Raw genomic sequence first — 27,764 nt, 5'->3', positions numbered from 1 at the left:
TGCCTCTGTACTAATTCAGTGCTGGTGACTCTAATCCGTAGGATACACACATATCCCATCTGCATGTAGTTTCCTTTTGCTTCCATTATATTTTCTCCTCATCACATTTGATATTTGAGAATTGTCAGAAAAAAATAGACCCTTTTTCTAACTACATTTTTGGTCAGGTTTACTTTAATTCATAGCGTGTAACTTTAGGTCCACAGTAGGTTGGCTTCCATCTTGTCATTTTTTGTCTGATTCCACTTGACATAACATGGAGGAAGTAGTGTGTAACTCAGTCAATGCTCTGTGCTTTCTGGAAATACAGTATTCTGATTATCCATGACTGAATATAAATGGAAATATGTGTGCCTGCACAGTTAGCTCCTGTTCTGTGCTGCTCATGTCCTTGATTACTCTCCATTTGGCTTCTCTAAATTTATACCATGAATTGATGAAGAATTATCTAGTAGAAAGTATATTAATAGTCCAATGACTAATCTATACTTCAAATGAAAACTTTCTATGTGTTCTTATCAGTAATACTCTCTAATTTTATTTAACTGTTTAAAAGTCCATTCTGTTTATTGACTAAATTCATATCTTTATATAGTATTGTCCAAATTTTTGGACATGTTTGTTCATAGCTCCTAAAATTGGAGTGATATCACTGTCAGCTATTTGTATGAATTTTAGGGAAAAACTGATGGTAGACATTGACTTTTAGCAATGTCAAGTTCATGATTTTGAAATATGTATATATTTAAATTACTTTAATATTGCCATTTGAGAATATGTAATTTACTCAGACTGAGTCATATTACTGTACTTACTACGTGTTTCTTCCCAGAATGTTTACTCAGAACCTAAAAGGGAAAAAGGAAATGGTTGATCCAGTACATACAGTGCTATGATTTGAGACCAGCACATTGGTTCCTGTTTGGGTGTGTATTTAGTTCTGCTCCATTAGAATCTGGGCTGTGCTCCACCCTCTCCTTGAAAAAAATTTTTTTCTTCTCAAATGTAATTTATGAAAAATTAGGTTACAGGGCTAGGAGTAAATAAACGTGTGTGATGCCACATTTTAGACATAAAGTAACACTTGCTGTATTTAAGAATAAACTTCTGTAGAGTGAACATAAAGGCTGTTTTCATTTTCTGTTTTAAGATACACTTTTGGCAGCTCCCATAATCACAGTAAAGATGTTTTCTAATCCTTCTTTTGACCAAGGACTGCTGCTGCCATAAAGTCAGCATTTAAATTCCACGAACTGAGGGACAGGAATAACAAGAATAAGGTCAGGTGTTCCCTTCCTGCCCACAGAGTGAATGGGCTGTTTCAGTGAGCCTTTCCACCGAGCTGCCTGAAGGGAGAAAACCGCCCAGGGCGGGAGTGGCCTCAGGGCCTGAGCACCAGGTTGGGCAGTGCTGCCTTTCACCCGAGAGCGGAGAACTGCACTAGCACATGCTTTTGTTTTGGCAACATGCTTCCCAGAGATCCACATGATACAAGGTTGTAGTGATAAAGTTCATGATGGTTTGGGAAGAAAAATGAGTGACTTGAATGTAGCCCGAATCACTGTGATTTAAGCACAGTTATTTTTAAACCTTTTTTAAGAAGTAGATCTGACTTGCCATGCCAAGAATGGAGTGCTTACTTTTCAAGTAATTGAAGTGGGGATTTTGTTGCTGTTGTTGTTCATCTCCAGCCAGGAGTTATTTATAGGGTTTAAAATGGATGTGAAAGTAACTCAGACTATTTCAGTATCTGAAATCACTAAATGATAAAATGACGTATTAATATAATTATATTCTTGGTCATGTGAAGGCTTCCTTTGTGAAGAACTCATTTGTTTCATGTTGAGCTTTAGGAGAACTTAATTATGGGAGAAATGAAGTCGGTGTCATTCAGGATGGAGAGCAGGTATCTTAATACCTTGGTGTGGTAGGGGTGAGTGCTGGGGATGTGTCTGCCCTCACTCTCGGGTTTATCCAGCAGGCTGTTCTGTTAGAGGTTCCTAGAACCTCAGGCTGCTTAGGGACTTATAAGTTATGTACTTATAACCTAATGAGGAGAGTCTCTGTCCCCATCATGCTATGGTTATTTTAAGCAGCGTTGTTCACAGTGGGCTTCATGCTGAGGAGTTGGTTTATCTGGGACACCATGGGGACTGGGGAAATGACCTGGTACAGTTGATTTTGAGGGATCTGTGGCATCCCTGAGGAAGAGGGTCTGGAAGAGAACAATCTGGGAGCCAAGAGAAATGATAAGAGCTCAAGGGGCAAGACCTAAGAGGTCCAAGTGGTGGGTTTGAATGTCCAAGTGGTGGGGGACAGACTAGGGAGCCTCTTTCCCCACCCCTCATGGGACAGATGATTGGGCTCACAGAGACTTCAGAAGCCATTCCCACATACATTCTCTCCCAGGCAGGGAAGGGCTGGCACATTTGTTGCTGAAGGAAGCAGGATGAGTAAAAGGGCGTTATTTCACCCTAGAGGCTGGCGCAAGTGATGACACTCCTGCACAACGGAATGAGTCTTTGTTGTTGAGTGTGACATATGGGTGAAGTGTCAACCCCATGTGACCGGCTGTGAGCTGGCAACCAACAGCTGGGATTGGAGAATATGGGGTGAATTCACTTTTAGACATGTTGAATGTGAGCGTACCTAATGAGACATCCAGGTGGACATGTTCAGGAAGAGGCTGAATTTCTTAGTCTGAAGATGGGGTAGGAGGACGAGACTGGCCATTTGAGAGTCAAGTGTCTTTTTTTTTTTTTTTAAGATTTTTATTTATTTATTTGACAGAGAGATAGATAGTGAGATAAGGAACACAAGCAGGGGGAGTGGGAGAGGGAGAAACAGGCTTCCTGATGAGCAGGGAGCCCAATATGAGGCTCAATCTCAGGAACCTGGGATCATGACCTGAGTCTAAGGCAGACATTTATCAACTGAGCCACCCAGGCTCCCTGAGAGTCACATGTCTTAACTCTTTCTAAAACGGAGCACCATAGTATCATTTGTGTAAAGGTGATAGCTGAAGTCACAGTCTAATTGGTATTCTTTCTCTTCCCCCGTATCTACCACCGTCTTAATTTTAATTCTTCATCTGGAGCATTTCAGTTTACCCAAGGAATTCCTACCAAACTGTGGGAGGATCTACCCAACACATTTTGTTACGCATATGGTCTGGTGATTGTTCCAAATGATGCTGTTTGAACACATATGGTCTGGTGGTCGTTCCAATATGATACTATTTTTTCCAGTTCTTAGTTATCAGACCCATTTGGTTCCTATAGATAAGTGAACAGGGAGAGGCGCTTGTTCACCTTTATCAGAGTTTAGGAGCAGAGATGCATCACACTGCCTCAAACTGCAAGAGATGTACTTTGGAAATCAAGTGGTTGTCTTGCTCCTTTTGGAGTAAAGCTCAATTAGGAATATTCTTCATGTGCCTGTACTTGTTTCAAAGAATTGAGGTAGTCTCTGGAGATATGAGGCAGAACACTGTCCTTGCTGCATTTTCCCATGGTATTAATATTTTCCAAAATGATATAAGAACTAATATGAGAAAAAATAACCTTTATCTTTTATGCCTGACAGATAATCAGATTACTCTGGGGATTAGATAAAAATAAGTCATTTGTTCCTATAGTTAGTTACTATAATGACCATGATAATCTTGCATAAGAGAATTTAAAAATTAAATCAGATAAATAGATTCAGCTTAGGGAATGAGAAAATATAGAAAGCATGATATGAATTTGAAGACAAAGTTGACATTCTTTGGATGAACAGTGTTGTAGAGTAAGTTTGCTAGGTCCTGGGGTCCCTCTGGCATCAGCCCAACCATGGGTATGCAGGCGGTGTTTCTGACATGCCAGGGCCTGATGCTTCCAGGCACCGGAGGACAGCAGTAGATTATGGCTTCATTCCATTATTTTACTTTGTTTAATATCTTTACAAAAGCCACACAGTGACTTTTCCCCTTAACATCTGGTTTTCTTCACAGGCCATGTTCTCATAGAGATTTCAAGTACCCACAAGAAACTCAATGAGAGTCTTGATGAAAATGTATGTAAACTACTTATAAAATAAAATATATTTAATTTCTAAATTTTATGTTGCTTAATGTCTCAAATCTGGTGTGACTTTTTAATTGCTTTTGTTAACAGTTCAGAAAATTCCATAAAGAAATTATACATGAGCTGGAGAAGAAGATAGAACTTGATGTAAAATACATGAATGTGAGTACATGCTTTTCTCCACCTCCATGTTTGGAGATGGGTATGGATCATGGGGGCCTGGTGTTCTGGGAGGCTGGGCCACGTGATCTCTGAGCCGGAGGAGAACTTTCTCTCACTGTTTATTCAGCAGCAGAAAACATGGACAGAGCTTAGTGTTGAGTATATACACAGAAGGCATGAAACTGACAAGGCCCCTTGGAGCTGGGTGCCCTCTTTGCTTTAACACTTGGGATCTTTATTAAAAAGCAGAGAGGGGGAAAAAAAAAGCAGAGAGGAAAATATTGCAAGGAATCCTCCTGCTTCTAGAAAGCATTGTTTTCAAAGAACACAGGTATAGTGACAACATCTGCATCTGTATTAGTGTAGCTGCAGCTGTTGCTTTCACAAACCAGCACTTCAGGATGTGGGATGTGGGTGGGAGAACACCACATAGGGCTCCCCAGAGCTCCCAGGTCCATTCAGTAGAGACTGCTCCTGTGTGGGGTCCCTTGCCTGTCACCAGGTATTGATGACTCCAGCTGTTTTCTCCTGCCTGACCCTCCAGCCCTGTCACATGGCTCTTTCCATCTCTCTTACCTGCTATTGAATAGCTGCTTTCTTTGCCATTCAGAGTGCCCTTCTCACCAAGAGCCCCGTGTAGCAGTAAGCGGCGTCGTCACCCCACTGCCCCGTGTGCCTGTGCTTTGTGTACTCTGGAGGAAGGTGGCAGGACAGTCGACAGCGGCTGAGGGGGATGTAATGGCAAGCATTTTCCATACATTATCAGATTTTTATCCCTACATGTACATCCCATAATGTAGCCATTCTTATCCTCACTGTACAGATTAAAGGGAAAACATGAACTTTAGAGAAATAAGTAGTTGCTGAGATCAAACAGGAAGTGAAGGATTTCATCAGAATTCTAACCCAGGTCTGTGAAGCTCCAGAAACACCTTGCTACACAGCACCCACAATAATCTGAAGTGCTTGCACTTGTTCATTCTGTTTTTTAAAATTGTAAATCATAAAACAGAAGCATGTGACTTAATATTGTTTTTTAATTCACCAAAGCACGTAACGTTGTTTCCTAAAAAATGTGAGAAAACAAGGAATAAAAGAAAAGACGTTCTTTTCTTCTAAGCGCTCCCTTGGGGTCATTCGTCCCTTGTATGAACAGGGGACTTAGGTCAGACAAAGCTACATGCTGAAGGGAGGGAGCGGTATGAGGTGAGGGTGTGCAGGGCGATGCCCAGTGGAAATGTCAGCCCCTGTACCTGCCCAGCAGCTGGGGTGGTGCCGCACTCAAATCAGCACAACTTTAACTTACAGGCAACTCTCAAAAGATACCAAGCGGAACACAGGAATAAATTAGACTCTCTGGAGAAATCTCAAGCAGAGTTGAAGAAGCTCAGAAGGAAAAGTCAAGGAGGACGAAATGCACTCAAATACGAACACAAAGAAATTGAGGTGAACTCTAAAGCACTATTTGATTTTGTTGACAATTTGTACAATTTACAGGGATGCTTGCTTAGCTCAGTCGGCTTATATTTCATCCACTCACGGCTGTGCTGCTGTTGAAGTTAAAAACGAGCATATTTTACTTGGTTTGAGCTGAAGGCTACAGAGCTTTCCAGGGTTAATAATTAGCCTCCTAAAAACATTGGCATTTTCTCCTGATTTGGGGTTGGTGGGGGAGGTGTTGGTAAGAGATGTGCCGTGATTAGCATTACTCTCCCCATGTTACAGATGAAGAAAATGGGGCTTAGGCCAAGTTGTTACTTAGAACTAGGGTTTAAATTTGAACTTTCTGGTTTCAAAGCCCTTGATTTTCCAATAGAACATAATCTTATCCCTGAAGTATGAAGTAATATTTTGTGCAGATTGCCCAGCGCAGAATGTAAGGCCTTTGGCAACGTCCTTCCACACACGAGTCAGGGATCTTAATGAGAATGGTGATACCTGCTCAGCTCAGGTTACAAATTTGTTATTTTATCTCATGTTTATCTGCATTTAGTGTTTACTCCATTTCAAAATAAACTAAGTGTAAAGATGGCACAAGATAAATGTCTGGCTGTTCAGCTATTTGATTCCTCATGACATACTTGTATAATTATTATTTATTTTCCTAGTATGTAGAAACTGTTACGTCTCGCCAGAGTGAAATCCAGAAATTTATTGCAGATGGTTGCAAAGAAGCTCTACTTGAAGAGAAAAGGCGCTTCTGCTTTCTGGTAGACAAACACTGTAGCTTTGCAAACCACTTACATTATTATCATTTACAGGTGGGTTTGTGACAGCAAGTTTTGTTGCATTATTAATAATTTAATTTCATATTCAAACGCCCTTGGAATGCTTCACTTTCCACGTGTCTCAATGTAAAGCAGTGGGCCTAGTTTGCCGATGAGAAGAGATGCCAAAAAAATACCTCTTGGCCCATGTGGATATGTAAACTTTCAGAAATATGGATGAAATGATTAAATATTGCTTATGAGATTAATTTAGTAGTACGTATTTAGAATCTTTCATAAAATAATGCTTAATAATCAAGAGTTAGTACTTTTTTCTTTTCTCACCTACGAGTCAGCTTTTCTCAGACTCTTTCGAATGCATCCTCAGCTCAGTGTCTTCACCAGAGCCATGGGATGAGTCCCAGGGGCCCCAGGCCCACCCCACCTGGGTAGTTTGAGTGTTTGCCTTGGGAGTCCATGCACAGAGGTGTCCCTGGAAGTTCTGTCTCAGCTGCAGACCCACTAACAGCATCAAGACAGTTGTGGTTCCTTTTTCATTCCTCTTCAAGGTGTTTCCTCGTGATCTCATCACCTGTGGAACTGGCTTTACTGCCCTCCTTCCAGCACACATGGTTGTGAGGTTTTACCCCCCCAGGAATCATTACAAGATATATGTTACTTTCCTTTCCTTTTTTTTTTTTTTATTATAAATTTTATTGGCATCTAAAACTAGCATTGAGTGAAGTCAAATATTCATTGTTATTTATAATAATTTAGGGAGTACTCCATGGTAGAAGCTTCCTAAGAGCTTGAAAATAAGGCAGCTTCCTCTTTTTCAGGGGAAAAAAACTTGGCCTTGTGTGTACCCATCGGTCATCTGTTACACATTCCATAACGTTTTGCAACTTTAAGGACCATTCATCTACCAAATCTAAAGCCCTAAGATCTAACATTGTTACAGGAAAGGAAAGAATTGCGGTATTGGACAATCACTTTGTACTCATTTCACCAGTGTCCGTTTCCATGGTGAGGGTGTCCTGCTGACAGGGTCATAAGTTAAGTGACCCTGAAGCTCTTCCTGTGGCCTAGCCCTGCCAGTGATGGGGTGCTAACTCTGTCGCAAGGCAACCTGGCCTATTTGCAGAGAGCTCTAGTTGGTGGCAGACGCTTATGCTTAACTTTGGATTCCAGTTACGCTTTTTAGCAACAAAGTCCACTTCTTTTCTCCACTGGAAGAGTCTTCACCTCTCTGAAATCCACTTCTGTGCCTTCCCTTTCTGGCTCCAGCATCCTAGTCCTTTTAGTGGCTCTTTGAACAAAGCAGGCCCAAGCAATCAGCGTGTCAGGGCTACAGTCCGAGGCCATCGGTGGTTTGGGGTGAGGGTTTTGCCCTCTCTTGGGAGTGGGAGGAAGAAAACACTGATCAGCAGCTCTGGGGCCACTCGGGAAACAGTGGGGCTTAGTAAGATTGCTCAACCCTTCCATTTTCCTGTTTGAGCTCATTCTGCGTCAGTCTCCAGCTCTGCCTTCACTCCAAGGGAGAGGGCAGCTCGTGTAGAACGGGGGCCCACAGCTCTCGCAGCAAATAACACGGGACGAAAGCTCATAGATGATTAAGTGCTCCCTGAATTTGACACAGAGCTCTTGACACTTCTGGTGGCAAGCCCGTAAAACATAATCACTAATATTTGACTAATATTTTCTCAGCTCCTTGAACAGTACACATTTGTGTTTTGTTATGTTTCCCTCTGATTCACAGTCTGCAGAATTACTCAATTCCAAGCTGCCCCGGTGGCAGGAAACCTGTGGTGACGCTACCAAAGTGCCTGAGAAGATCATGAATATGATCGAGGAAATAAGGACCCCAAGCTCGACCCCCGTGTCTGGGACGCCCCAGCCCTCGCCGATGATCGAGAGAAGCAGCATGGTAGGGATGGGTTCTCTCCGAGATTTCAGTTATGTGTTTACTGATAGGACTAGGGCCAAATGTGCACGAAGGATGAAGGCCTTCAGTGGTGGCGTCACAGGCCTTCCCTCTTCCAGGGCCTCCCTTGTCTCACTCTGATCCCCTTACCTTCAGATTTGACATTAGCTGTGCAGTGCTCAGCACTGCGTCGTGCTGTGTCCAACTCTATTATCCTTGTTTTGGAGATGTTATTGTTACTGCTTTTAATTGTAAGGATTCTAACTTCATAAGTTTATCTCCAGTGAAGGAGGCATAGGTGTCTTAGAAAATAATTAGCAAAAGTCTGGTGCCATTCATCACAACATAAGGCACTTCAGAAAAAAGTAGCCACCAAAGTATGCAAGGTAATGAAATCAAACATTGTAGTTTGCCGCTCCTTGCACCTTGGCTTTATTACTTTTTGCAGACATGGAAATTTGGATCCTGTGCATAGTTTATACACATGGGTCCACCCTAACCTCTGAAATGAAAGCACAGATGCTAAAGGCTAGTTGACAACCTACAGAATAGATCCATAACCGCATGGGGAATAAGAGAAGGGGCTGTCAGTGGGCCAGAAACACTGAAGGAGTATCAAAGAGAGAAAGGCAAGATCCGTGTGTGGAGAATCAAGAGAAAAGAAAATCTCAGCCCTGAGCACCTGCAGGGCAAGACTGCAGCAGAGGGCAGAGCAGTGAGCTCAGAGCGGAGAGGGCGGAGAATGGCATGTCGTGTTCCTGTATGTGGTCGGTTCTAGACGATTCACATCCTCTAAGCTGGTCCGTTTCTTCCTCCTGTCCCAACCAGTAGGCAACAGGGGCTTTTGTCCACTGGCTGAAACTGTTTCTGCAGAAGAGGCCGGGCACCTTCCTGGCTGTGTCTTCTCTGTCCCCACCCACCTCACTGCGGGTAGTCTGCGATAACGAAAGTAGGCGATGCACAGACTAAGATAAATAGGCAAAAAAATAGGCAATGCTGCGCAATACAGAGATGGACAGATCATCAGGAATCCCTGAACAAGTGAGGAAAACTAATATCATGAAAAGACACACTGAAAGAAGAAACGGAAATAACCAATATTGGAGGCAACAGAGGCAGTAGGGCAGAGGAGAAATCTTAAAGAAATGAAAAGATACTATGTCCCCAGAGGAGAATCAGCTAAGTTAAAAATGGATTATTATTCACAATTGAAATGTCTGGGATTTGCTCCAGCATATTCCAGGCACAAGGGAAGATGGGTGTAGCATATACGAAACAATATTGGCCATGAATCCTTAATTGTTGGAGCTGGGTGTTGGGTACAGGGAGATTTACTGTGCTGTTCTTTCTCCTTTATACATGCTTGAAATTTTTCTAAAATAGCTTTTTAAAATTTTCCTCCCCCCACCCCAACAAAGAACATAAACAAGAAAACCTCCACACCAAGGGATGGGCTCATTAATGGAATGGAACTGCTTGGGAAATTAATCCAAAGAGCTCTCCCAAAACACAGAACAAAAACGGAGAGAGGATGTAAACATAATGTTAGACAGACTGGAGATACCCAGTTGCCTTCTCACAATCATCTCCAGATGTCTAATGGGGATCTCAAACTCAACTTAAAAAGCAGATGACTAAAAGCAGATGACTGATTTTCTTACTCTAAACAGGCTCCTCTGGTCTTCCCCATCCAGAAGATGGCAGCTCCATCCTTCCATAGCTTGGGCACAAATGTGGACTCCCTCTCTCTCCCCACTCCCTGCCTCCTCCCCCCACCCCACAGCCAACCCCTGGGCACGTCCTATTATTTCCACCTTCACAGCATATCCAAGTCCAGCCACTTCTCACCCCTCCACTGCCCTGACTGTGGTCCCTGCAGAGAATACTGTAGTTGACTCTGCCTAGTCTTTAACACAGCAGCCACAGTGAGCCTGGACAAATGGGAAAAAACTAAACCTTGAGAGATTGTGGTCAAGTTGCCAAAGGGGATAGAGAGAAATTTCTAAAAACTTCCAGAGAGGGGGAAAAATAGATAACTTAGAAAAGAGAATGCCACTGGTACCAGATTTCTTTTTATCAAAACAAGATGTTAGAAATCAATGGAGCAATGCACTCAAAATTCCTTGGAAAAGTTATTTTAAGCATAGAATCCTAGGACACCTGGTGGCTCAGTTGGTTAAGTATCTCCCATCAGCTCAGGTCATGATCACAGGATCTAGGGTGCTGCTTCACAAGGAGTCTGCTTATCTCTCTGCTCCTCCTCCCACTCATTCTCTCAATCTCTCTTTCTCAAATAAATAAATAAAATCTTCTTTAAAAGATAAATGTAGAATCTTATAGCCAAGAAGTACCTAAGAGGGAAACCTAAAATCCATAGAGACAGAAAGTAAATTAGTGGTTGCTAGGAGGTGGTAGGAAATCGGGGAAAGGGGGAGTAATTGCCTTTAAAAAAAAAGAAGGCAAAAATGAAAAAAAGAATGTGATATTCTTGAAATAATAATTCAGAATGGGGCATTGCCATCCAACCCAGAGAACTTTGGGAAGAAAGTGGAATTTAAAGCATGTTAAAATAGTCCTGGGAATCTCTATAATTCTGTCGCTGTGTTAACACTAATATTAAACTAATGAGGAATTTTTCACAGGTTGGGAAAGATTATGACACTCTTTCGAAATATTCGCCAAAAGTGCCCCCAGCTCCTTCAGCCAGAGCATATACTAGTCCTTTGATCGATATGTTTAATAACCCAGCAACAGTTGGACAGAATTCAGAAAAGATAAAGAATTCAACAGGTAAGATATTTATTTTGATTTCTTTTAAAATACCTTTTTAGGGGTGCCTGAGTAGCGCACGCAGTTGGGCATCTGACTATTGGTTTTGGGTCGTGATCTTGGGGTCGTGGGATTGAGCCCCCAGTCATTCTCTGGGCTCAGTGGGAAGTTGGCTTGAGATTCTTTCCCTCTGCCCCTCCCTCTGTTTGCATCCCCCTGTCCCAAATAAAGTCTATAAAATCAGCTTGGTAAAAATAAATAAAGCACCTTTTAAAATTTTTTAATATTTTGGATAAGTGTTACCCTGAGGTAGAGGTAAATAAACATATGTGGTAGCACACATTTAACATTGCCTTGTTGAAAAAAAAAAATTTTTTTTTTAAGATTTTATTTATTTATTTGACAGAGATCACAAGTAGGCAGAGAAGCAGGCAGAGAGGGGTGGGTGGGGGAAGCAGGCCCCCTGCTGAGCAGAGAGCCCGGTGTGGGACTTGATCCCAGGACCCTGAGATCATGATCTGAGCTACCCAGCCACCCCCCCAATTTTTTTTTTTCTTGAAGATTTTGTTTATTTGAGAGGGCACGAGCAGGGAGGAGGGGCAGAGGGAGAGGGAGCCTGATCGGGGTTCAGTCCCAGGACCCCAGGATCATGACCTGAGCTAAAGGCAGAAGGTTAACCAACTAAGCCACCCAGGCACCTCTGCCTTATTGAAACTTATACTTCAAAGTAAATAAAGGTCTGAGTTTATTATAAAACCATAAGACATTTTATAAGGACACATTTCTTTGACAAATTCTAATTCCATGTACTGACTGATGTTTATAGGAAGGAAACTTACTATGGAAAGGTGTTAATTTTAAAATGGGATATAATGTGCAAAGAACCTCATATCATGTGCCATATTTGTTGGCAGTTGTAATGAAATTTCTTTTTCAATAAAACAAACTATAAAAGTTCACGTGACAAAATTATGGTTATTCATCTTACCACTAAGCTTAGTATTTTTCATCATGTCTAACAGAGAACTTCATGCTTTTGCACACTTAAGTTCTGACTGCTTAAGTTTCTTAACTCTGTTGATGCTTTTTCAATAAATCAGGATAAGTTACTGTTTGCAGAGATTTCAGAGCTTTGCTTAGGCTCCGCTCTGTGTAGACAGAGTCTGGCACCCAGAGACCCCTCTCCGTGTGGGGTATCTCACGGGACCCTAAGGCATGAAAGTCATGGCGATCAAACCAGATGGAGCCACGTGCTAGAGAGAGCACAAAGACTGCAGCATTTGCAGCTGCTGAGTGAAATCAGAGAGAAGAGTTTCAGGAGAGCAATTCTGTTTCTTTGGAGTGGTCAGTATCAGCTGGTGCCGGAACTGAGACCCAAAGGTACAGCAAGGCACTCTTCACATGGTGCAGTGACTGTGGAGTCAGGCCACCCACACCCCATGCTGGCCTGCTAGCTGGGATCCCGGTGAGTCACTGCGGACGGTGACCGATAGCCACGCCTTCCTTCAGAAGCCGTGAAGCATTGAGAGCGTGGCCTGGCACTTAGGGAGGGTTCCATAAACGTGCTGGTCCCTGCTGCATTTGCAGGTGAGATGTTGAGCAGTTGCACAGCGAGAACATCTGCATCTCCAGTCTCCTCTTGTTCTTAGTGGGATTTGCATTGATGCCCTACGCTGCCTTGGGGTTCGTGTTGGGAGAGAGTAGGGCGAGGAAAGCATCAGACCCTCTAGCGATGCGTCATTTTGCCTCTGATTAAATCAGAGTGCAGGTGAGGCTTGGCACGCACTGAGTCCTCTCCACCTGGAAAAGAGCATTTAGCCCCAAGGGTCCTCCTCGGTGGGAGACCTCAGGCTGTGGTTCTGCCTCAGTTCCTTGTGGTCCCTGTCCATCCAGGCAGAGTTCAAGGTGTGGAAATACAGCACACGCGGAGCAGCAGCAGGAGTGCTGGCAGGCGAGAGTGGGTGGCTTTTCTGGGGTTGGTTTGTTGGAACTTGTTATCAGTCCTTGAAAGGTGACCACTGCTGTGTGCATTTTCACCAGATTCTTCAGATGATCCCAGTTTACAGCGATCAGTTTCTGTTGCAACTGGACTGAACATGATGAAGAAGCAGAAAGTAAAAACCATTTTTCCGCACACCGCCGGCTCCAACCAGACCCTGCTCAGCTTCGCCCAGGGAGACATCCTCACGCTGCTTGTCCCAGAGGAGAAGGACGGCTGGCTTTACGGAGAGCACGACACCACCAAAGTGTAAGTCTCAGGACAGATGCTGTCCCCACGGCGGTCAGGGCTGCCCAGGGCTTCAGAGAGCTCTCATACCTCCTTTCAGTGGCAACTTGTCTTTGTGGTCACAGGAGCATTTTTACCAAAGTTAAGTTCATGGTTTAGTTATGCTTCTGGTTTACTTCATTGCAGTTACTCTGGCCCAGGCTATTTTCTATATGTGTTTGTGTGTCTGTGCATATATAGATGAATTTGATACTTGAACAGGTCATATGAAGTCACCTCTGAAAGTAGTTTAAATAATTCTTGTTTAAAAAAAAAAACAAAACTTCGGATTTCTCAAGGATAATCTGCACATCAGGTGGATTTTGTTAAGATTTAGCTCATAAATAGTTTAAATGCCAGCATCGTCATTTCAGCCATGAGTATGTGCATAGGCCTTACTATAAGCTGGTTAAATTGGTTTTCTGGGTAGCTTATTCAGCTATTAAATAAATGTGGAAAAAGGCCAAAAAAAGTAATCCAAATGAAACTAATGCTGTATATAAAATGCACATTGTGTGATGTGGTGAAAATGGACTGGTCTGCCCCTGAGCTATGTCTGAGCTGTTCTGTACCCTGCTTATCCTTCACTTGTCAGCTGCTGACCCCACAATCAGGCCTTTTTTTCCTACTTCCTCACCTGTAGGAGGGGCTGGTTCCCAGCATCCTACACAAAGTTGCTGGAGGAAGAAGATGCAGAGGAGGCCCTGAGCGTGCCCACACCAAGGTAGGACCTGACTGTGGCTCCTGTTTCCCAGTGACAAAAAACTCACCTTTGATCTCATGTTTCTGGGCATATCAGAATTCTATCTAGACTGTGTAGTAGCCCCACAGGGAGACCGCCAGTCGTGTAGGAGAGTACAAAAGGAGGACTGTTACCCCACACAGCTCTTCCCTTGGTGGTTTCTGCTGTGGGAACATGCTCCCAGACTCTGCTCCTCACCCTCCTGTCAGCCCTCTGGAACCACCCACTGCCTCCCCACCCCCCACCCCCCACCAACTCACTAAATCCAAGGTGAGCGTCATCGCCATTACTGCTTAGGAAGTGCCAAATTGCCTTACACTGATTAGCTTGTTTAATTCTTAAAACAACCTTATGAGGTAGGTCCCCACTTTAAAATTGAGGACACTGAGGCACAGAAAGGTGGAGCCAAGGCTGGAACCCAGGAAGGTCTTTTCCACGCCTAGCTCTGAATATTTGTATGTGTGTCAGCTGCTGTAGTTGGTTCCCCTGTGGGTCCTCAGAAGTGACACATCCAGGGCACCTGGGTGGCTCAGTTGGTTAAGCGTCTAGTTCTTGATTTCAGCTGAGGTCACGATCTCAGGGTTATGAGATCCAGTCCCAAGTCGGGCTCCCTGCAGGGCATGGCGTCTGCTTAGGGGTCTCTCTCTCTCTTTCTCACACTCTCTCTCCCCCTCCCCCTCCCCCCTTCCTGCCACAAGAAGGAAAGAAAGAAATGACACTTCCACACTGCACTTCTCATCTTTACCCTGAACTGCCCCGTCCTCAGTGTTTCCCATCTCAAAGAAACCCTCTAACCCAGCCAGCTGTCCCTGCAGACCTTTGAGCACCACACTGGATGCCCCCTCCGAGTCCTGCTGTGTGTCATCTGTGTGTCCTCATCCCTGGCAGAACAGCTCACCTGCCACCAGGCCACGGAGTGAAAACTGCATTTTGTATTTATGATGTTAAAATGCTGAGGGTTTTTTGGGGGGGCTTTTGTTTTGTTTTTCAAATCTGGAATGCTCAATGTTTTGCTAAGACTTTTGCTATAGTCTTCACTTTCTTACTGATCTTAAACTAATCAAGAGCCAGTTCTTAATTCAGTTTTTTCGAGCGTACATTTATAAACCAGTAAAAACTTCACGGAATTTTTCATGTAGCAAACTGTGTGCGCACACGCAGGTCTCGTCCTCCCCTGTCTCATGCCGTTTGATGGTTCATCTACTGTAGTTCTGGCCCTGGGATATCTAGGGTGTTTGAGATTCAGGTGGCAGGATCTTCTGTAACTTGTATTCTCTGCTCGTCGGTCGGTAGCCCGGCCCCGGTGAGAAGCATCAGCACCGTGAACCTGTCTGAGAAGAGCCGCGTCGTCATCCCCCCACCGGATTACCTCGAATGTTTGTCCTTGGGAGCGGCTGCAGATAAGAGAGCAGATGGTTCCACAAGTATCTCTACCTTTAAAGCACTGGTGTCCAAGCCAGAAGCCACATCTCCTGTGAGTGAAGCTGCGGGGTAACATGCCGTGTACCCCGACCGTGAACGGCGGTGGTGTCCCTGGGGGGGGGGGGCACTGTCCCCGTCTCTTCACTCCCACCCTCTCGCGGCCGCTCAGCTTCTGGACTTCAGTCCTGGTGTTTGTATTTTATCTGTAAATGTAGCTCCTCCGATGGTATCAGCTGTTCCCTCCGCGCCTTTGGTCCCAGCAGCAGTCTGTCAGTCTCCTCACCGCTTTTTCTGTATTTTCTTCAATTTTCATACCATTTCCTGAAGGAAGAGTTTAGGTTAAAAGTGGTAACTTTATCTTTGCTGTCTTCAGAAAGTGCTTACTTTGTACCAGGTACACTCTCTGTAACCCTAAATAACCCCGTAAGAAAGACCGTAGGGGCCGAGGGCTCCCAGAGTCCCTTCATTCCTGTGGCACCTGGTCTGCTGAGCACGGGTCCCTGGTGTTGGCTTTCAAGGTATAGAGATATACAGGACCCGTTTGGGGCTCTTTGGGAACTTACTGTCTAGTGGCGGGAAGCAGACGAGGAGAAATAACAGTTACCGGAGATGGAAGCTGGGCAGAGAATTTAAACGAGGTGAGAGGACAGCGGGGTTGGGGTGACAGCTGACAGGGATGGCACTGGTGTGCGTGCAGGCGCTTATGAAGGGGAGCAGCATTTTGTGGGGGGGTGGCGTGGAGCTGGACCGTGAGGGGAGACAGGCCTTGGTCGCTGGCATCCCAGGCAAGAGAGCGTTAGCTGGGCGACGTCCCAGAGGGCCTGCATGGCCCAGGGCAGCGCTCCCCGCGTTTCCCTGTTGATCCGGGCAGCCCACGACTGTGTCTGCACCCCTGAGGAGGGGACATTGGAACTGAGACCTGAATGGCGAGGAGTCCATCATGTAGGGGCCAAAGGGGGAGATTCCCTGACGCAAGGAGCAGAGGAGGGCACATGTTGGCCCGCTCCCAGATTCCGAGACGACGGAGAATTGAGAACCGGGGGTCCGTGTTCTCATTTTTTTCCCAGGATAGATTGTGCTGTCAGGAGGGGAAGGATGGAGAGGCCAGTGACCCGGAGGGTGAGAGCGCACACACGGTACCCGGGGCTGCACGGCGGCCGCCCCGGAGCCCGCCTCACCTGTGCTTTTGGCAGCTTCCTCCCAGAAATAACCCTGGGTTCTGTCGGCGGTCCGCAGGCAGTTTGTCGGTGCATTGGTACCGGCTACTCTTTTCTTTTATGGCCATTGTTTGGTCCTTTCTGTTGTGCAGGGAGAGGCATCTCCCTGCTTCTCATGGGATACGTGGCTCCACAGCTCTGCCCCATCGTCAGTACTACTGGAGGCCTTTGTTCAGCTGGGACCGGTGCATGAGTGCAGTCTCTGGAAACACACAGGGAATGGGAACTCGTAAAATATGCCTTGCAATTCGTTGTGAGCCTTCAGGTGTTTTGGAATATGCCTGCCTCATCATAAACTGCAGTGGTGCGTTCTGACCCGGGAAATGCAAGGTTTCTCTGTCTCACTCAAAAATGTCTTTGGCTCAGGGTGCCTGGGTGACTCAGTAAGTCAGGTGTCAACCTTCAGCTCAGGTCCTGATCCCGGGGTCCTGGGATCAAGCCTCATGTAGGGCTCTGCACTTTACAGAGAATCTGCTCCTCCCTCTTCCTCTCCCTCTGTGATCTCTCAACCTCTTTGGCTTCTCAGATAAGCACACTATATGATACATTGTTTGTTCCTTTATCGTTCCAAGTTATTCCAGATACTTAACAATTATTTTCAAAAGAATAACACACAGTGTTGAAAATGGAGCTTTTTCATTGTGTTATCATGGAAGAGAAATTGCTTGGATGGACAAAGATATCAAATGCTGTTTTATTAAATGTCCTAGAACATTTTAAAACGATATTCAGACTCTTTGGATCTTAAGACATTTTTAAAAGGCAAAAATTCCTTTTGCTGGGACGGGGGGAAAAAAATCCTTAAAACTGCATGTCTCACAGCTCAGGATCCAGGAATACAAGGTACTGCATTCTGGGGTGACCTGTCTATAGTGCCTTCTCCTGTTTTTGTTTGATTTCCAGCTTTTTTTTTTAGGAAAAAATTCAAACATAATAAAAAGTGGAAATAATAATCTAATGTTTCTCACCCCCAGCTTTCACAATTATCAATTCATTTACTAGCCATTTTTTTTTAAAGATTTATTTGAGAGAGCACATATGTGTGTGCATACAATCAGGGGAGGGGCAGAGGGAGAGGGAAGAGGATCCCCAGCAGACTCCAAGTTGAGCGTGGAGCCTGACGTGGGGCTTGATCCCACAACCCATGAGATCATGGTCTGAGCTGAAACCAAGAGCTGGATGCCGGACTGTGCCACCCAGGTGCTCCCCAAGTCTTTTTTCATCTTGCCCCTGGCCGCACCCAGATCAATTTGATGCTAATTCCATACTTTGTTAGTTCATGTCTAAACACCTTAAATATAATAATACCTTTTATTTTTACATGACCAAAATACCAATTATTGTATCTTTAGAAATTGGCAGTAATTCCTCGGTATCATCAATCAGTCACTTCAAATTTCTGATTATCTTATTAAAAATTGAACAGTATTGTTCGCGTCTGGATCTAGGCCAGCTCCATACATTGCAGTTGGTCACTGAGTCTCATGACGAGTGTTTTTTATCTACGGCCTCCCCTTCTCTTTTTCCTCCTAACTGATCTGGCAGAACCAGATTATTGGCCCTGGAGGGTGGCCCCAGGCTGGATTTCGCTAAATGCATCCACCTGGGGTCCTTAAGCACATTCCCCTTTCTCCTGTGTCCTCCCCCTGGATCGGAGTCAGTTGTTACTGTTTTGTTTCTTTGCCAGTTTTGTTGGTTTTGTTAGAGCATTTCATCGGCGGTGGTGACAAGTCCATCCAGAGGGACACACCTGTCAGAGGAGGGACGGAGGGAGGCCTCGGGCTCCTGGCAGACATCAGAGGGCATCTTGGAGGCAGGTATTTGAGCCAAGTTCTAAAGGTCTTCCTTTAGCTCTTGCTCTGACAAAACACAGAGCCTTCCAGATGTGTGTTTTGGGAACTGAGGTGGCTGAGTATGGTCCAGGGCCACAGCCAGAGAAGTGGTGGGGTGGATAGGCCAGGAGAGAAGCACACCGAGCCAGGAAGCGTGGGCTGCATGCTCTCCTTCCTCCGTCCTCCTGGGTGGTATCTGCAGGTGGTGGTGTCCTCGGGCTATGCCCTGGAGCCTCAAGATGGGGCGGGAGGCTGTGTGGTTGTCCAGGGAGAGTGCGCAGCGGGGTCATGATCCGTGGAGATGGGAAGGGGTGACACGTTAATTCAAGAGGTAAGGACCAACAGAGCCAGTGACCAGCTGGTGTAGCCTACTTGGGAGAAACCATTGTTCTCTCTTAACTCTGGAAGCAGTTCTGGTTTGTGCATGTTCATATATTTTAGAGCTGCTTTTTTTTAAATTTTGAGCTCCAGATTTTTGACATGCAAACTTTAAAAAAGGAAAACATTTTTGGGCAACCCTCTCAGGTCCCCACCCTCCTGGGAGCTTTGTACTATCTTTCGATAAACTTTCTTAAAAAGGCAGGGGGGAGGGGAAGGAAGGAAGGAAATTCTTATCTGCACTTTAGTTACACATGTAACTACTAGAAAAACATTTGTTTGGGGGTTTCTGAATAATGCAAAATAATCAGGGCCCTATAAGGATGATCATGAAGTTACTTTATGGTTTTTTAAAGTACCTACAATTTGAAAGACCCGTCCTCTCACTTTTGGGGAAAAAAAGTAGTTTTCTTCCATGAGTGGAAGAAATTTCATTATTTGTCTACTGTATTAAACATAGAAGGAAGTGGCATTATGGTGAAAATTTTTTCTAAAATTCTAATATGGGGGCGACTCAGTTGATTAAGTGTCTTCCTTCAGCTCAGGTCATTATCTCAAGGTCCTGGGTGGAGCCCCGTGTCAGGCTCCTTGCTTAGTGGGGGCAGGGGGAGTCTGCTTCCCCCTCTCCCTCTGTGCTCTCTCAAATAAATAAAATCCATATAAATAAAATTTTTCTAAGAATCTAAAAAAAATAGAATTCTAATATAGATAAATTGATAAATTATCCCACTCTTGAGACAGAAATAAGGATGCTCTCCAATTAACAACATTTATTGGTAACCGTGCACTAGTAAACAGATAATTTTTTTTTTTAATCTCAAATGTTGTCATTTGCTGGATAAACACATGCTGAAAAGAAGTTTCCTTTAAATCCACCTTGCAGTCACAGCTGCGGGTCTAAGTTAAAGAGCAAAGTCCGAGTTTGTAAAAATTAAAATATCTAATCATGACACCTTCTTTAAAATAGCTTATTTAAAAGTAACATTCTTCCTGCTTATAAAAATAACCCAGGGAATTTTTGTTTTGCTCCAAAGTATCTGTAATTTCACTTCCAGGATGAGCACAGGTAGCACCACATTATATCTCCTTTAAGAAAACTATAGGTAAATTTATTTTCAATGTTTTACCCTCCCTTCCCAGCTTCGCACCCGGGAGAATCAGAGCATGTGCTCCTATCAGAAAGCATCTGTGGGCGCCAGACGAGCCCCAGCACTGCCCGGCTGGTGTGTGATGCGATCGGGGCCGACCCAGCTTTCCAACTCCCAGGCTGGGAGGCCGGGGGAGACGGGGAGGCACAGACGGAGCAGCAGGCCCCAGAGGTCCTTTCCCCGACGACGGGTCCCCCAGCTCTAAGACCTCAGCTCTCTGCTCCTCTGTGCCCCGCCCCCATCTGAACACTTGCTAAGACAAATGCCACTGTCCTCTTGTGCTGTTCCTGAGACATCGAGAGGTTGCTTTTTTTGTCTTTGTGAGCTGGAGGATAATGGAAAACAGTTAATCAAGGTCACAAGATATACTGTTAATTGGCTTTTAAAAATCAGCAAAGGCCACAAGGTTCGAGGGCCTCCCTGAGCAAGGCACCCCCCGCCGTGGCTTCAGCGGCTCCCTCCCCCATCCCTCTTCAGGACAGTCACTGCTCCTTATCTGTAAGACCATAAAGAGGGTAATAACCCGAAAATAAGTACACAGTGCTTCACAGATGCACAGTGAGATTAAAAGACTGATTTATATTCCACTTCTATCACGAACATGTTTTGAAGCAGTATTTCAAGATCCTCTACAAACTGCAGAAAACCCCACAACTCTGTCACGGAGGGCAGCCCGTGTGCCTCGCTGCGGACCCCGTTCTGTCAGAGGGGCTGCTGCCTCACTAGCTAGTCAGATCCGGGGCTCCAACAACAAAACTGAAACACGCAGGCCCGCCCCAGGGAAAGATGGAAGAACTGGTTTGCTCCAAAGAAATGACCTCAGGAGCAGGGGAAGCTCCAGTCGTCAGAACAGGCCTCCCGGTCTCAGTAGCCTCTCGCAAGAGCAGCAGGAGGCACAGGGTCTAATCCTCCCGTATCAGGGCCTGGGCAAAGGCGATAAGTGGAGAATTTATGGCCAGACAGAAATATCCCAGATCTGGGCTGCCCAGGACAATAGCTGTTGAGCACTGGAAAAAGTGGATACGCAACTAAGGAGTTTGTGTTTGTATTTAATTTTAATGCGAATAGCCATATGGGTAGTGGGGCACACCCATATTGGACAGTCGGGTATAGGGCGTCCAGAACAGAACGGTGTTCCGTGTAAAAGCCGCAGCTAGGAATGTGCTGGTTGGGAAGCATGGAGCGTGACTGCGGCCTGCCTGGTAGCCCCTGAGGGCTGGGCACACGGTCCTAGAATTTTGTATCTCAAAAGTCCTTCCGCCAAAGAGCTGATAATTTATTTTTCCTAAACTAAGATGTGTAAGCCAGCTAATGATGGTAGGGAAAGGTATGCTCTATGTCAGCCAAATGCTGGGATCCACGGCAGCTGGCAAAGCATCTTCATGCTTTCATACGTGTTTTTTGATGTACAGCCGTTCGTTAATGCCAGTTTCATGTAGGGTTTTGTTGAAGCACCAGGATCCTTCGGCTTAAGGACACCGAACACCCGGGCCTGGGAGCTGTCTGCTGTAGAGGAGGGGGTGCTCCTGCACCCACCACCCCACAGTTCTGTGGCGGCCCCAGCATGTTCTGACATCCCCACTTCTCCCTGGGGGCTGGGGGGGGAGGTCCCCAGGACCGAACTGTCACCGCAGCAGAGTTGTTGCACATGGAGAACCGGGCTCAGAAACGCTCCTGGGAAACTCAGCCCCTCTCCACACACACTTGCTTCTCAGAGCGATCGCCGCCTGAGCGAGGGGCCCGGGGCGCGGCTTTGTCTGCACCTACTCTCCAGGGTGGGCACCTTGGTTTCAAAAGAGCCCTTGCCCCAGGGCGGTTGGCTCTTCCCTGTCTGGCCTTCAGTGTCCCCATTTGAGGAATAAGGGGTTGAACTAGTTCGGAGATGATTCAAGAGGTCCGTGCCGCCCGCAGCTGAGAACCAGCTGTCCGGGCGGCTGGCGGTGCCGTAAGAGCCGAGCTCCAGCAGCTTCAGCAGGAAGGGCACCGCCGGTTCCATGGGAGCGGCAGCCCAGGGAGCGTCGCTGCGGAGGCCGCCTCAGGGCCCTCTCATCACTGATCTTGGCTTCGGGTATGTGGGCTCCGCACTCAGCATTCTTGCTGGGCCACAGAGGTCCCTGTCTCACCTAAGTTCTACCTGTGGCCAGAAAATGGGCTACATTGCTGGGTGGTCTCAGCTGACTGGACCACCCAGAAGCTGGGACCAAGGAGTCCCCTTGAAGGCACATGGGCACGCGGGAGACACCCGAGCAGAAATCTGGATAGTGGGAGAGGGAGGGGGAGCGGACAGCCTGTGACAGTGCCCGCTCAAGGTGGACTCAGCTTTTAGGTTTTCTGGGGCAAAGAATCACAAGATGTGTCCCCTTTCTGCCTTTTCCTACTCGGCCATCAGCAGCTGGCTGTAGGCTGTTGCTGGTCAGGCCTAAGGCCTTCACTGCCCTTACTGTCTTATGGGTATCCTGGTCCATGCTGATGACATGCCTCGCCCGTGTTGGGTCCTGGTCTCGTCACTCGATAGCCCCGTCTTGTTGAGGCGCTGGTTGCCTAGCGGGGACGCCCGGCAGTGCCTGCGAGCCGAGGGGTCTGGCTTGCTGTGAGCTGTGTAGTGCGGACTCCCAGCAGGGCCCGCGGGGGTGTGACTTCTTCTGCTTGTTGCCTGCGTGACCTTGGGGGACTCAGCTCTGCAGACACGGGCTCGCACGTGCTGTGTGCCCGGAGCTGCGCGTGTAGAGAAGGTGGCTCCCGGCCTGCAGAGCCCCGTCAGCCTGTGCGGAGAGGCCGAGGGCCCACAGCCGCCCTGTTGGGACGGGCCCAGTCCAGGGACCCAGGACAGAGGAAAAGACAGGATCGGGGAGTACATAGACCAGGGACCCCAAGCCCCACAACACGGCCCAGGGGAGGCAGCAGAGGGACAGGCTTGGTTGGAACGTTTGGAGGCAGCACAAGGGATGGGGCTGTGTGGTCAGGTTTGAGGTGGGAAGATCCTGATCCTGATCCAAGCGGTGTCCGTGCCACGTGGCCTGGAGGCACACTTCACTGGCAGAAAAGGGAGCGGGAGGAGGGGCAGGTTTGGGGACAGCAGTCAGCTGTGACCACAGCAGTGGGTTAAGGGAGAAATCTTTCTGAAAATGTCTGGGTGTTTTTTTTTTTTTTTTAAGTAAACACTGAAGAATACCATATATGGAAGATGTGTGACTTTTCACAAAACAGCATGTAACCAGCACCAGATCAAGATGTTACCTGCCAGCTGCCTCCCCTGACACACACACACCGTCCCCTCCCCCAGTCCAGACTGGCCCATCTGGTGTGGTCCTCCCCGAACCCCCCCGTGCAGCGTGCCCTCGCGGCGCTCCGTTGTCGTAAGGCGTTCATGGGAGGAAAGGCAGTCGTCCCTTCTGCTGACAGATGTTTAGGTGGTTCTGAAGGGACCGCTCCGAGTGTCCTGGCTGGGGCTGGGGGTGGGTCCCGGCCCGTGTGCACGCGTGCTGCTGGGACCAGGGCGCGGGGATCACAGCGGTCCCGGGTTTGCCCCAGCACTGAATGGCTCCAGGCTGTCCTGAGTGCCTCTCGTTCTCCCTCAAGTAGCTGCTGCTTCTTGCACTTGATTTTTATGACGCCTCTCTGCCGCCGTGTGTGTTTCTCTCAAATGTCTAGGCCAAGTACTCAGGCGGCAGAGCTCGTGAAAATGTAGCCAACCTCACTGTACCGTTGAGTTGGGCCCGTCGCGGCACAGCAGGCCTTCCTGCTGTCAGTCTTCCCCCGGAGGGCTGCTTGTGGGTCCTCAGGGAGAGCTATGTGTCTGGTTTCCAGTTCAGGGGGCAGAGCTTTCCTCGGACTTGCAGGTGCACCTGGCAGGGAGACTGTGCCGCCCCCAAGGAAAGGGAGGAAGAAGGTGGTTTCCAATGAGACTGTCAGGGAGCAGGAGGGCTGTATGTCTCTGGGGCCAAGCACATGCCCCCTAGAGGCCACACCAGGGGAGTCTGGCGGGGCAGAAAGTGTGCTTTCCTGGCTGGGAGGCTGCAGGCGGCCTCTTCCCAGTGGGATCTAGAGCCTCCCCTGCAGGGGGCTTTCTGCCCAAGGCCCTACACCGCTGCCGGTGTCTGTGCACGTGCAGCGCTGCAGGGCAGGCATCCTGGTGCTTTTTAAATAAACTATAAATTAGCCTGTAACCATCCTAAAGTATGAGCACTTCCCCTCTAATGACTTACTCTGACACCTGCTGGGGAAGGAAGAAACCACTTTGCAGCCATTTAAAGCCCTATTAGGACGTGCTGAGCGGGGCAGCTGCTTTGTGCGTCAGTGAAACGTGGACAGGGCTTCAGGGTGCCTCCTAATGCAGGGGCTCCCCGCTGGCATGACCCTGCTGGCCGCAGGGCTCAGAGTCACACTCTGAGGTCCTCGGAGGCACAGAGACAGCAGGCGCGGGTTGGAAGTGGCCCAGGTACCCACAGCCCCTACTCTACTTCGGGAGTCTGTATGGCCAGCACCCAAGAGGAGCATCCAGAAAGAGCACTGGCCTGGGCTTCTGCCACCGAGTATGGCCTTTGACCCCCAGGCTGCAGCAGGAGGTGGGAGGAGCTTTCAGGTCGACCCAGAGACCACAGGAGTCCCCGGAGCTTTCAGGCCTGTCAGGTCTGGCCCAGGGACCTGCTGCTCGGACGGTGTTACACTGCCCTCTCCTGGGCGCCATCTGGAGAATTAGCCCCACAAGCTCGGGCCAGTGATTTCTTGGAACAGCCAGAGCAGATTTAAAGCAAACGTGTCAAGCCCGCAAGCTAACAGAGTGAAAGACAGAAGGTCCATACACACCCCTGGTCCCAGCCACACTGGGAGACCCCTAAACTCTGGCAGTTTCTGAAGGCAAAAACAGTGTTGCCATCATTCCATTTCCTCTCTGCCTTCTGGAACTTTCTACCAGATCTCTGGCTGCCTGTTGGCATCAGTCTGGGCACCAAAACCCAGCAAGGTCTTATTTTTACTGTCTTTTCACGGCATCATTCAGGATGAGTCTCCAAAAAACCCAACCGTGGTCACTACAGTCATGCGGCCGGAGTGCCACTGGTGAGGGGCCACATGTCCTGGCCCGAGTCTGAGTTCTTCCAGAGCTTGTGAGGGTCCCTCCTTGTCTTAGGTCTTCGGTTCCTGCCCTTATTCTTTACATGACTTTAGACACGGAGATGGTCTCAGATGGACAGAGACTGCAGGGCACTTTGTGGAACAGGCATCAGCCAGCTATAGAGCCCCTTATGCTTGAGATGGCTTTACCTTCAGGTCTTGTGAAAAATGCCCCAGTTTCATGAGCCTTCCGTAAACTTCTGTCTTTATCTTCACAGAACGATGCGAATGGGACAGCAAAGCCGCCTTTCCTCAGGTACGTTGAACTAAGTCCATGGAGGCCTTCAGTGAGCAGCCCAGGAGGCACGACCCTGAGGCGCCTTGGGCCTGGGCCGGGGGGTCTAAGAGGGATGCGGCCACCTTCTGCTCATCAGTCTGGGAAGGAGAGCCTGGGAGCTCTGCCGTCTTTGCCTGGGACCCGAGGGGGGACAGTGGGGAGGAAGCCTGGTCACGGGTGCGCTGGGCAGCTTAATCCAGACCCTGTCCTGGTGGCACTCCCACCCCAGCACCTACAGCTCTGGAGAGCAGAACGGGTGGGTGGCAAGAGAGAAACGCTCGTGTTCACAAAACGTCCAGAATTTTATACAGAAGCCACAGAATTTCAGGAGGAGGACAGTAGTTCATAGCTCTTTTAAAATGAAATTTCCATCTCGTAGTATTTCTGCAGCCGTGTTTTTCCTCCCCTTGCAGCGGAGAAAACCCCTTTGCCACTGTGAAACTCCGACCGACGGTGACAAACGACCGCTCCGCGCCCATCATCCGATGAAGGCGGGCTCCAAACGCCCGTTCCTCCGACGTGAAGTTCCCGCTTGGAGAATGACACCGGTCGGAGAATGACACCGGTCGGGAGAATGACACCGGTCCGATGCGCGCTGTAACTGTTGTAAAGCTTCGCCACAGGGTGCCTGATTTTAACTGTATTCTACTTGAGCAAATCAACGCGTTCTCTCAGTTTAACATAGTTGGGTTGATACATTTGTCTTTAAGAAGATAAAGAAGTAATAGTTTAGTGATCAACTCAATCATTTAAAATACCTATTCTGTTCATCCAAAGGCAGCAAATTTGGTTCCAATCCTTACTGTATCATTTTTTAAATATTCTGATTTTTTTTAAATAGCCAGAGTAAGGGATAGTCTGTGCTTTCATGACTGGCTTTCTGCATCCGAATGCAAAGGAGACCACAGTTTTATTTTATAAAGCATGTGCTCTTACCTAGCATTATGACGTTTATCTAAAAGAAATGTGTAAATTTGCATCTTAGCATGCAAATCATAACTGTAAGCAATATAAATTATGAGATTATATAAAAAGCTTTTAACTTAAAAAATTTAAATTGTTTAATCAAATGTAGAGCTACGTAGATGGAGGAATCCCCAAGCTGCCCTCGATTTAGACGTAGCTGTAGAGCACACAGATGTCTCGCCTGCTCCTGTCACAGCCATGGCGTTTAGTGCTCCTGCACCTCCGGAGCTACTGGGCTCGGCAGGTCGGAGTTACGGACTGGACTGACCAGTGACCACACACCAGGCCCTGCTGCACTTGGGCCTGACCCACGTGCAGGCGAGGGCCTGCTGTGAGCAAGTGTCCCCGCGGCGCCAGCTGCCCGAAGTTGCCTCCGTCGCTAGTGAACTCGGAAACATCCTGGGGTCCCAGTTTCTCCATTTCTGAATCGTTCTGACCCCTGCCCCTCCGAAGAGCACACGGGAAGCCCGAAGCCCGAGTGCCGCTGGCTGCGAGGAGGTCGTCTGCTTCCCGTCTGAGACCTGCCACTGTGCCCTCTGACTGGGGAAGTCGCGCCCGTGGCCACCTTCACCTCTGGCTGCCAGAGACCGGCACCGGTTCGGAGGAGGGCGCAGCGCGCCGTGCCGCCAGCCCCTGCCCTGTGCTGGCGCCGGGAGGGCCTCGTTTATCACAGCAACTTGGCTCTCGCCATAAATCCAACCGTTTTCTATAAGCTTCAAAGTGGTCACAGTCAAATGCAGGTAAACCAGTGGAAGCGTGTGACAGTTCACGTTCTTGGTCCTGGCCTGCCTGCCCGGTGAACCCGGCCACCCCACCCAGGGCCGAGTTCTGTGGGCAAACGCCCGTCCTGAGCGAAGACGCGCCAGCCGGTCCAGTAAAGACAAGACAGAACGACATCTTCTCCCACCATCTGAGTAAGAGGGAGGGTTCATGGAAACGCAGCGTTCTCTGGTGGGGGCGAGGCCGCCCCGACCTCCAGGGCTCTGCGCTTCGGGATCGTCCGGCTGTGTTACGGAGATTCTCTGGCGCCTGCGTCTCAGCCCTCACAGAATGGGGGGGGGGGGGGGTGCGGGGGTGCGGGGCACTCACCTGCCTCACCGAGGAGGGGGGCTTCTTAGGTCCTGGCACAGAGGTGCGCGCTCTATAAATGTCAAGGTATTATGTTTTATTGTATTAATAAAATTTGGAAAGCACACTCATGAGCTGTCTTCAGAGGACTAGATCAACATCTGCCAGGAGTTGGACAACGCTGAAGCCAGGCGACAGATATGTTAT

The 27,764-nt window shown here is 47.6% G+C and overlaps 1 protein-coding gene and 1 long non-coding RNA gene across 2 annotated transcripts in view; one reads left to right on the top strand and one right to left on the bottom strand.

Annotated features, from left to right (window-relative positions):
- Positions 1-27,684, top strand: part of BAIAP2L1 (BAR/IMD domain containing adaptor protein 2 like 1) — a 92,755-nt gene extending 65,071 nt beyond the window's left edge. Inside the window, exons 4-15 of the mRNA XM_082712754.1 lie at positions 3,995-4,056; positions 4,158-4,229; positions 5,538-5,675; positions 6,338-6,490; positions 8,196-8,363; positions 11,003-11,150; positions 13,170-13,377; positions 14,039-14,119; positions 15,431-15,611; positions 25,465-25,502; positions 25,937-27,555; positions 27,595-27,684. Of these exons, the coding sequence (XP_082568880.1) occupies positions 3,995-4,056; positions 4,158-4,229; positions 5,538-5,675; positions 6,338-6,490; positions 8,196-8,363; positions 11,003-11,150; positions 13,170-13,377; positions 14,039-14,119; positions 15,431-15,611; positions 25,465-25,502; positions 25,937-26,012 (1,325 nt within the window). The 3' untranslated portion in view covers positions 26,013-27,555; positions 27,595-27,684. The remainder of the gene's footprint in view (positions 1-3,994; positions 4,057-4,157; positions 4,230-5,537; positions 5,676-6,337; positions 6,491-8,195; positions 8,364-11,002; positions 11,151-13,169; positions 13,378-14,038; positions 14,120-15,430; positions 15,612-25,464; positions 25,503-25,936; positions 27,556-27,594) is intronic.
- LOC309854090 lies at positions 11,394-25,458 on the bottom strand. The gene is made up of 2 exons (XR_014306092.1): positions 16,738-25,458; positions 11,394-15,880 (listed from the first exon to the last, which is right to left on the bottom strand). It is a non-coding gene; the product is annotated as an uncharacterized lncRNA (long non-coding RNA).
- Positions 27,685-27,764: the final 80 nt, after the last annotated feature.

The sequence above is a fragment of the Mustela nivalis genome (genome assembly GCF_964662115.1).
Source record: "Mustela nivalis genome assembly, chromosome: 19".
In the NCBI taxonomy this organism is placed as follows: domain Eukaryota; kingdom Metazoa; phylum Chordata; class Mammalia; order Carnivora; family Mustelidae; genus Mustela; species Mustela nivalis.
Note: the sequence above shows the minus strand (reverse complement) of the source record. Positions and strands in the feature narration are given on the sequence as shown.